Here is a 10,893-nt window from a genome sequence, read left to right on the forward strand (position 1 = left end):
AATGACCATGACGTATTTACTGTGTGACTTCATCAGTACTTTGTTGATGCATCTTTGGCAGCACTTACAGCCTCAAGTCGTTTTGAATATGATGCCACAAGCTCACCACACCCATCTTTTGGCAGTTTGGCCCATTCCTCTTTGCAGTACATCTTGAGCTCCATCAGGTTGGATGGAAAGCATCGGTGAACAGCCATTTTCAGATGTCTCCAGAGATGTTCAATGGGGTTCCGGTATGGGCTCTGGCTGAGCCACTCAAGGACATTCACCAAGTTGTTCTGTAGCCACTCCTTTGATATTTTGGCTGTGTGCTTAGGGTCATTGTCCTGCTGAAAGGTGAACCGTCGCCCCAGTATGAGGTCAAGAGCGCTTTGGAGCAGGTTTTCATCCAGGTTGTTTCTTTACGTTGCTGCTGTCATCTTTCCCTCAATCCTGACTAGTCAGTTCCTGCCACTGAAAACAGCCCCACAGCAGGATGCTGCCACCACCAAGAGCCCAACTGCACTGGAGGTTAGTTCTCTGTGGGTTCAGGTTCTCGTTGAGGTTTTTCCATTCTATTTTTCCATCCTGGTCTTAGCTGAGACGTCCTCAGGGATGTCATCAGGCCTTCGAACTGGAACTCGGATGATTTTTAAAAATAAACTTGGGAACAAGTGGTGGAGCAGCTTCTGGAAATAGGAGCCAAAGAGTAACTGGGAGTTTCACACTTAATGTTCAGCTTTCAGGCTTCTTTTATTAGGTGACCCAACCAACGTGAAACAATGAAACAGATTTTCATTAGCACTGGCAAAGGAAAACCTGAATCCAGAATTGTGTATCAGTTTTATTATTTACACCATGTTTATGTGTAGAGCTTTCATGTTCTCCACTGTCCAAAAATCCAGCTCTTAGCAGTTTCTCAGCTCTCTAGACTTTAGCCCAATCCTAAGACCGAGGATTGAAAAATAAAAATAAATGTGACTAATTCTTTTATCTTTTTAATAAGCAACCTTGAAGAGCAGAAGAGATGAGGACAAACTGATGAGATGAAGGAAAAGAACAGACCAATGTCATAATCGTTTATGCAGAATTAGTTTTTAGTCACAATGAAGCAAAATTTTCATACATAAACGTGAATAAGGACTTTAAACTGTTTTACAAACATGAATGAATTTGGCTGTTGTCTATACTGTTGAGCCCAATAACATCATTTCACTCATTAACTATTACACTTTTAAGCATTATGATGCAAAAAGAGAACAAAATTTTACATATACATTTAAAAATGTTTTGCTTTTGGTACAGAATAATTACAAAACTGCTTTATACATTTTCTATGAATTAGTTCAAAAGGCTTTGCAGGATATACAGACAGGAGTACTCTTTCTACAATCTTTGAGTTAAAGCTGATATTTCTAAAATATGGTCTATTCACAAAGTCTCATTTTAATAAAAGGAACTGTAGCATCCTCCAACTCCAGAAACCCATAACCTAATCAGAATCATCCTCAGATTGAACATTTCTTGACACGTGTGTGGTTGTGGAGGTCCCATTTATAGTTACGATTCTTTGATAGTTCTTCAGCCTAAAAATTCAGTTCAATTCAATTCCAGTTTATTTATATAGCGCCAAATTACGACAAAAGTCATCTCAAGGCACCTCTGTCTTATTTTCATTTAAATGCAGAAAATCCATCCCCATCCAAGTTTTTATGTCCTTCAAACAGTTCAGCAATTTCTGTATTGACTGACTTCCACTTGATCATACTGGGGGACAAATTTGCAGATCGTCCGCAAAGCAATGAAATTACAAACTGTATTTCTTAAAAAGTGACCCCAAAGGAAGTGTATACAGTGAAAAAAGTATAGGTCCTAAAATGGAGCTTTGAGGTACCCCACAGTTCAAAGGGGCCTCAGGAGGAAAACTGACCCAACTGGACAGAAAAAGTTCAGACAGATAGGAGAAAAACCAGTTAAGCGCTGTGCCCTTAAGACCGACAGACTGTTCCTGACGTGATAATAAAATATTTATCGTGTCAAAGGCAGCAGTTGAGTCCAGTAAGATTAAAACAGCATAATCTCCTGAGTCTGCCATCAAAAGCAGATCATTAAACACTCTAAGAAGTGCTGTTTCTGTGTTGTGCCCCAGTTTAAAACCAGACTGAAACTTTTTAGTGGTCTCATGAAGCTGTAAATGTTCCTGCAGTTGAAAGTAAAGCACTAGACGGTGGGTGCACCAGAGTCAAACAATGATCAATGCCGACCAGAACAAAGAAGTAGATGCTGCAGCAGTCATTCATCTGAATGTTCATGTACACAAGTTTGCACACGGCCAAACCAAAAGTCCATTTGGATTTACTGTCAATTTCAGCAGCCTCAAAGGGCGTAAAAGAAATGAGAAGGGGGTCAGCAGCAGCCAAGTTGCTCAGGTAGATCTCAGTCATGGTGCAGGACTTCCTGTGGAGGCAGAAAACCATCAGCACAAAGATTTTTAGGAGAATTCTCAGAAGGGAAATAATTATGAGATACACCGAGATCACTGAGGAGCACACGCCACTCAGGTCTACTAGACAGCTCCAGACACACATGCTGGTGTGGACGTTGCAGAAAATTAACACAGGAGAACAAATCAAACAAAATGTTATTTAAAAATGTAAAAATAACTGACAATTTTATTACACCTTAGGCTACATATTTTTAGTAAAAAAATTTAATAATAATTTCTAAAATTTAGCAAATTTTTTATTTTACTCCAACAAGCCACTGGACAGTCTTGTGGCCTGACATCTCTGTCCTGTCCTCTGTTGCTCTGTGTTGCATCTTTCCAATCATTTTTTCCTGCCTAAGGTGGGCGTGGCTTTGTTGCACAACTGTAATCAATGTCATCAATCTCTTACTACATGTACTGAGATTTTACTTTAACTTCTTGCCAGCTTGTTGCTACATTTAATCTGTTTAACTGAATTATCCAAATTCTTGTTTTTAAGGAAATTAGTCTGTTTTATGTCTTCTGTGTTCACTGGCCTTTGTCAATCTGACGCTATTTTAAATAAAAACATCTCATTTTCTTTTCTGGTAGCAAGATTGCTCGAGCAAATCCCAGGCACAGTTGAGGGCTTCTTGTTGAAGCGGAAAACCATCAGCACAAATACATTAAGGAGAACTCCCAGAACAGAAATCAACAGGAAATAGTCCGAAACCATTTAAACGGAAATTACAATAACTCTCATTTGCTTTCTGTTGGTCTCACCCATGGAGCGCAAGCAGCAGGAATGCTGCAGAAACATTAAAAGCAAACCAGAAAACATTGATTACAAAAAAAAAAAAATGCTTACTTTCAGCACCATAATGTGAGAACATTTTGAGTAAGTCTGGATGCTTTACTGTGAAAACACACGCAACAAATACAATAATTATAAAAGAGGCTCTGTAATGATGTCGTCTGAAGAAGCTAGTCCTCTTAGACTTTAACGATTCACAATGGTTATCAGGAACACAAATCATACTCATGTTAACAAAAAAAGATAAACACTTTAAGGTTTATAGTTTACATACCAAGGAGATAAGAGGCAGTAACAGCTGCATTCCATCATCATGGTTTGCTCCGGTCGTCATTTTCTCATGGTATAAATGTTCCTTCTGAGAAAATCAGTAGCCAGTGACAGTGAATGTAGCCTCTTTTGTATTCTTCAGTTTAAAACACCATAAAATAAAGTATACATGTAAAACACTCTTTTTTTTTTACAATAAAGCAATAATACACCAAACAAGCAGTTCAATACAAGTTCTCTTGTCTCAATGAAGCGAAATAGGCAAGTGATTAAAGGTTTACTGTTCTTTAGAGGTGCAGTAAGTAAGAATTTCACAATGAAACAATCACAAAACAGTCTATCTCAATAAAATTGAAGGAAGGTGACATTGAAAAACATTTTCATCTGAGCCGGCTGGGAGGGTGGTCAGTTTTTATCCTTTTAAAAAGGCCAAAGAGGGACATAATCATAATTTACAATCCATTTCGCCTTCATACTTCCTGGTTCCAGAGCTAATCATATACGAGCCCCTGGGGTTGCCAGGTCTCCGCTGGAGGCGGGGGGTGATTGCAGTTACTGTGTGCAGTACCCACATTTCACCACAGGATGCCATTCTTCCTGCAAGCACTTTTAAACAAAGACACATTGCTTCTTTCATGCAAGTTTTAAATTGAGATCATCTTTTGAAAACATTGTGTGCATCTAATAACCTGCAAAACCATCCAAAATATGTGGATATATAGTGTAGCCATGACCCATAATGGCTGTTGATCGTGGGGCGGGATCTACGGGTGTCTTTCAAATTGTCTCTGCATGCTACTGGACAAAAAACAATGTGATGTATTGTCTGCTATGGATGTCAGTCAAGGGGCCAGTCACATACATCATCAAATCCTAGTCTAAATAGTCTAAAGTTTATGCCAAAGCCATTTTAAACAAGCCGTTGCTATGGTTGTTTCACTCAGTCGCAGTAACATCCCGCCCACCAAACCGATAGAGTGCTGTGATTGGCCAGCCACCAGACTGGCCGGGGCTGTGAAGATTCAAATGAAGTGTGGCTAGACCAACATGCAGGCTATGCTTCTGATGCAAAATAACATTTTATACAACAAATATGTGTGAACTAGCCACATTGATATTAGCTCAATACCCTGTAACTGACTGAGTTATGGCAAGTAAGTGTTTGCTATGGTTGATAAGCCAGGTTGGCCATCTTGAATCAGGCTGACTCCAGAAGTTAATGAGTTGTAACTGAACATGTAAGAATTAGTTTGTGGAAGTCTTACAAACATATTTTTATTAGTTCATGATATGTTATTACAGTCAAACTGGGCTGACACTAACATTCTAACTGTTGCATCTCAGCTCCATTCACATCTCACCCGCAATAACCTTTATGAACAGTTTCAGTCTGGCTTCCGTCCCCACCACAGCACAGAAACAGCTCTCATCAAGATCACTAACGACCTACTCATTGCTGCTGATTCTGGTTTAATCTCTATTCTTATTCTCCTCGATCTGAGTGCGGCCTTTGACACCATTTCTCATCCCATCCTCCTTAATAGACTCTCTTCCTTAGGCATCACTCACACCCCCCTCCGCTGGTTTCAATCTTACCTTACTGGCCGCACTCAGTTCATCCAGTTAAAATCCTTTACCTCAGAACCCTCCCCAGTCAAGTCAGGTGTGCCCCAGGGCTCTGTCCTGGGGCCCCTCCTCTTCATAGTATATCTCCTCCCTATCGGCAAAATCTTCCGCAAATTCAATATCCAGTTTCACTGCTTTGCAGATGACACCCAGCTCTACATTTCCAGTAAGCCCAACTCAACTCTCCCACCATCCTCCCTTACACTCTGCCTCTCTGAAATCAAATCATGGTTCACCTCTAATTTCCTCAAACTCAACGGCAATAAAACTGAACTTCTTCTTGTTGGCACTAACTCCACCCTCTCAACATCTGACAGCTTTTCTTTAACTATTGACAGCGCCACAGTCTCCCCCTCACCTCACGTCAAGAGTCTGGGTGTCCATCTCGACAGCACACTTTCTTTTCAGGCTCACATTAATAACTTAATTCGGTCAGCATACTTCCATCTACGTTCCATAAACCGTCTCCTTCCCTCACTGACCCCTCACACTGCCGCCATTCTCGTCCACAGCCTCGTCACCTCCCGTATCGACTATTGCAATTCACTTCTTTATGGTCTTCCCAACAAACTCCTTCATAAACTGCAACTGGTCCAGAATTCAGCAGCCCGTATTATCACCAGAACCCCTTCCTTTCACCACATCACGCCGGTTCTCCAGCAGCTTCACTGGCTCCCAGTTAAATTCAGGTCCATCTTCAAAATTCTCCTCCATACCTTCAAAGCAATCCACAACCTCTCTCCTCCATATATCTCAGACCTTTTAAGTATTCACACCCCGTCCCGTTCACTCAGATCTTCTTCTTCCATCCATCTTGCGGTTCCTTCTGCCCGTCTCGCTACCATGGGGAGCAGAGCTTTCAGCCGCTCTGCTCCTCGACTCTGGAACTCACTTCCCCCAGACATCAGGAACGTCGACAGTTTTACCCTTTTCAAAACAAAACTCAAAACACACATGTTTAAATCTGCCTACAACCTCTGATTTTATTGAAATGTTTCTCTCAGTTTTTTCTTCTTTGGGTTTTATTATTGTTTTATTGTATTTTATTACGTGTTTTGTGTAAAGTGACCTTGGGTGTCCTGAAAGGCGCTTTTAAATAAAATGTATTATTATTATTATTATTCATTGGCATGACTGTAACATTAACTAAGTTATAGCCATTTTCATGTTAACATATTGGATGAGTTATATTGAAAGTTTATTTTATCCCCAAAAAGGCACATCCTCACAAGTCATAAGTCATGTTAACGTTACCCTATAGAAAAAAAAATCAAACAATATATTGTTCTTCATAATCATATATGTGTTTAAGCAAAGGAAAAATGTGAATTCTGAACAAATGAAAGGTTTGCCTCCCAAAAATGCTCTTAAAGTTTCACTCTGGAAACAATTACTCTCCTTTATTTACTGGCAGTGACTTAATCAGGGCCAGATGCGTAAAACAAGTGATGAGTCTAGCCTGTTTGGACATGTTTTTACCAAATGCAACCAAATTGATAGTTGTTTTGCAGATTTCATCAGTTGATGAATGCACACTTTTGGCAAACATCCACTCATATGAACAGAATGAAACTGTTCATTTGAAATTCTATTTCATGGATTTTTTTATAGAGAATAAAATGAAGATTAAATCATTTAGGAATTATTTTTGAATAATACTTTTTTTCTGTTTTGTAATGTGAAACATGAATAAACTAAGTGAAACCTTATAGATAAATATCAATTGCTTAGTTTTAGTGGTTTTGACTCAAACATGCAACATATTTAATTAGGATGATTTCAAATTCACTTGATCTAATTTACAATGATTAAAAATAGCATAACAATGCCATTGTTTAAGAATTCTGTTTATTCAACAGTATATTTACTAGAGTTTCACATACAAATTTACAAAAATACAAATAAAAAATGAGTACAAGTGTAAGTAAGACATTTTAAAACAAGGCAGCGCCTGTTTTCAGTTAAACATTTTTATTCAATGTTAAAGTTATATTTGTTCTACGGTGTTTATTGTGTTCTTTGCACAATATCCCTCACATACAGCATTTAATGATATAATAATAATAATAATAATACATTTTATTTAAAATGTGCCTTTCATGACACCAAAGAACACTTTACAACAATGGGGATAAAATAAAACAAGATAAACACATTTCAGAAATATCTTAAAACACTAAGATGCTTAAAATTTAAAACAATGAAGTTACATCTAGGTAGTAAAAGCTTGTCTGAAGAGGTGGGCTTTGCAATTTCAGCATTTTTATTCTTAACATTTTCAGTCCCTTCCAGAAGTTTCTGCACTCTGTCACTTGAAGAATACATGCTGGAGCTGGGCACGCACACCTGTCACAGCTCAGGCTGCTAAAAGCTGAGAATCTCCAATATCTAGGAGGGGCTAAAACATCTGCTTTCTCTTGCACATGAGAAAATTGTCTTTTCTAATTTTTCTGTTTGTGACATCACAAACAGGGACTTTTTTAAATGGCTCAATTTAGGCACGTCATTGCTAAAACTGAAAGAAAACATGTCTGGTGTATTTATAGAGACAGCAGAGACCCATGACAGCACAAAAGGATGCAAAAGGTCAGTTTTGCACAATGAGTCCCCTTTAAGATGTCACTCTTCTTGCCGGTTGAAATAAGTGTCATAAACACAACAATCCAGGAAAACAAGAGCGGTTACTGTGATCTCTCATCTTAGAGGATGAAAGCAGAGTTCTAGCGCATATCTTAATAAAACTAACATATTGAACTATAATTAGATAGAAGAAGTCATAAAAGCTTAAAAATGTTATTTTATATGTAAAACACAACTTATAGCATTTTATTTTATGTCTACTTCAGAGCTAATTTTAAAATTGTTGTAAAAAAAATTTCACAATGTCGATGGGTTTCCTTCTCCAACTCAAGGGGTGGAATAAATATTGTGGAGTTTCAGTAACAGTTTAAGTATCTCGGGGTCTTGTTCACGAGTGAGGGAAAACTGGAGCGCGAGATCGATAGGCAGATTGGTGCTGCATCTGCAGTGAAGCGAGCATTGTACCAGTCTGTCGTGGTGAAGAGAGAGCTGAGTCAGAAGGCGAAGCTCTCGATTTACTGGTCGATTTATCGGTCGATCTACATTCCTACCCTCATGAGCTTTGGGTAGTGACCGAAAGAACGAGATCGTGGATACAAGCGGCCGAAATGAGCTTTCTCCGAAGAGCGGCTGGGTTCTCCCTAAGAGATAGGGTGAGAAGCTCGGTCATTCAGGAGGGGCTCGGAGTAGACCCGCTGCTCCTCCACATCGACAGGAACCAGTTAAGGTGGCTCAGGCTTCTGGTCAGGATGCCTCCCTGGTGAGGTTTTCCGGGCACGTCCAACCGGGAGGAGACCTAAAGGTAGACCCAGGACACGGTGGAGGGAATATGTCTCTCACCTGGCCAGGGAACGCCTTGGGATTCCCCCCGAGGAGCTGGCCCAAATGGCTGGGGAGAGGGAAGTCTGGGCCTCTCGCCTTAGGCTACTGCCCCCGCGACCCAACTCTGGATAAGCGGATGAAAATGGATGGATGGTTTCAGTAACAAATCCTGTCACGTTGTGCAAGATATAAACAGATTGTCGAACAGCTGTGATGGTTACAACATCCTCAGTGTATTAGCCAAGACGTATTTACACATGGATAGTTTTATCTTTGCACAAGTAAAAAAACAACAACACATGAGACAAATGAGTCTTTCATGATAAACATCTCAGGAATGGGAACAGAGCCATGTCCACCAAGTGGTTTCTCTCAAGAGCCTAGTGTCAGGAAAGATTTATCCCAGTCATTTCAATACACACCAAGAAAACTGTCAACACCAATATTTCATATTTTGGAGCTCAACCCTCTGATGGATGTTTATGCGTCTTTTTAAATCAAAATCATACAGAGTTTAAGAAAATTTTAACACAGTTAGTGGTTTTTAGCAGATCAGAGAGCATTTTCCTCTGACTGAGCACTTCCATACAGTTTTGTGGATGTAGAGGGGTCATTGATGGCCATGTTGCTTTTTTGGTTACTCAGCTTGAAGAGTTCTTTAACTTTTTTCTGAAAAGTTTTTCCAACAAGACAGTAAAGAATGGGGTTGAGAGTGCTGTTGAAGAAGGCCAAGTAGGTGAAGATCTGGCTGCAGATGAGCAGGTGATTGAAAACACTACAACTAGTCAACATGTCAGCATCTTTTAGTAGATATAGTAACTTCAGCAGGTGGTACGGTACCCAACAGATCAGGAATGCCAGGAGAACTGCCAGAACCAAAGTGGTCATTTTCTGGTGCATTTTCTCTGCACTCTTTATTTCCTTTGATCCACTTCTCAGAGCTTTGATGATTTTGAAAGTGCAGAAAGAAATAATGAAAATTGGAGTGATGAATCCAAACAAAGAGATTGACGTGTCACTTATTAGCTGTGTAGTGCGGCTGGGAAAATTCAGGTAACAGAAAGTTTGGTTATAGGAGGGTTTCAGATCCCGGTGGATAAGAGCTGGAAGGCCAAAGATGAAGCCCAGAATCCAGACCACCATACAACCCAGCTTGGCAAACTTTTTTTCACTGATTCTTTCGTAAAACATCGGATGCACCAGAGCCAAATAACGATCAATACTGACTAGAACCATGAAGTAGATGCTGCAGTAGGTATTCATCAAAATGCTCAGATTGACAAATTTGCACATGGCCAAACCAAAAGTCCAGTTGAAATGATTAAAGACATAAACAGCATAGAAGGGCAAAAAGGAAACCAGAAGCAGGTCAGCAGCAGCCAAGTTGCTCAAGTGGATCTCGGTCATGGTGCAGGACTTCTTGTGGAGGGAGAAAACCATCAATACAAAACTATTTAGGAGAATTCCCAGAATGGAAACAGTCATGATGTATGGTGGAATCACAGAGAAGATCCACTCATTCGTTGTAAATACACATTCGCTGAAATTACTTGGAATTTTCTCCACAGTTTTAGATAAGTAGATGGCAGGGAGGCTGCAGAAAAATACAGAACAAACCCAACTAAACGTTATTCAAAGAATGAAAAGCAAACTATAAAATGTATGTTTACACTTCACAAGAGATACCGAGACATTTGAAAGGAACAATTCAATAAATAAACAAATACTGTGAAATATAAAAGTGCTGTAAAACATACTGCTTACTTAACCAAAGAAGAAACCTAAAAATCAAAGTTTTCACCTTGTGGTTAAATGAGCCATTTCTCCTGAAGATGAAGCAAAGGAAAGCAACACTCCTACAGATCTCCCTGCTTGACTGTGAAAGACTTTGCAAAGACAAAGTAAACTCAAGATGTTTAGAAATTATCAGATGACTTTCCCAATTCCCACCCTTTTTTCAGTCTGCTCCTCCTACCTTCAAAAGTCTACGATTACATCTACTTTGAAGGAAAATCAGCTGTAGCAAATATACACATCACAATGGCTGAGAAGTTGCACACACTCTGCTCACAGAGAGTTCTCCAGAAAAGGGATATTTATTTTTCTCATGCAGAACCAGTCAGTTCACAAATTGAGTACTCCCTGGGCACCACAACATCCGTTTCACACGAAACGGAAGCATTTATGAAAAATCAAATATGTCAAATCTGCGTGGCTGCTGTTTTTGGCAGCTCCACAAAGTAAACAGAAAATGTTGGTCTGTCATTGCTGTCAACTCTTGTCAGTTCCCGGACAGTGTCTTATATGCAAATACTGAAGAATGACTGCACGATCT

General features: G+C 39.6%; 1 protein-coding gene across 2 annotated transcripts; it reads right to left on the reverse strand.

The window, feature by feature from the left end:
• Positions 1–717: 717 nt before the first annotated feature.
• Positions 718–10,581, reverse strand: LOC107392184 (B2 bradykinin receptor). Of its 2 annotated transcripts, XM_070547232.1 has the most exons (5): positions 10,360–10,581; positions 8,577–10,152; positions 3,535–3,618; positions 3,315–3,362; positions 718–2,436 (listed from the first exon to the last, which is right to left on the reverse strand). In XM_070547232.1, the coding sequence occupies exons 1-2, from the start codon at positions 10,377–10,379 to the stop codon at positions 9,111–9,113; spliced, it is 1,062 nt and encodes a 353-aa protein (XP_070403333.1). In that variant the 5' UTR covers positions 10,380–10,581; the 3' UTR covers positions 718–2,436; positions 3,315–3,362; positions 3,535–3,618; positions 8,577–9,110. The 2 variants fall into 2 exon arrangements, with proteins under 2 accessions (XP_070403333.1, XP_070403332.1); XM_070547231.1 differs by having other exon boundaries at positions 3,535–10,152.
• Positions 10,582–10,893: the final 312 nt, after the last annotated feature.

This window comes from Nothobranchius furzeri, chromosome 18 (assembly GCF_043380555.1).
Source record: "Nothobranchius furzeri strain GRZ-AD chromosome 18, NfurGRZ-RIMD1, whole genome shotgun sequence".
NCBI classification, from domain to species: Eukaryota; Metazoa; Chordata; class Actinopteri; order Cyprinodontiformes; family Nothobranchiidae; genus Nothobranchius; species Nothobranchius furzeri.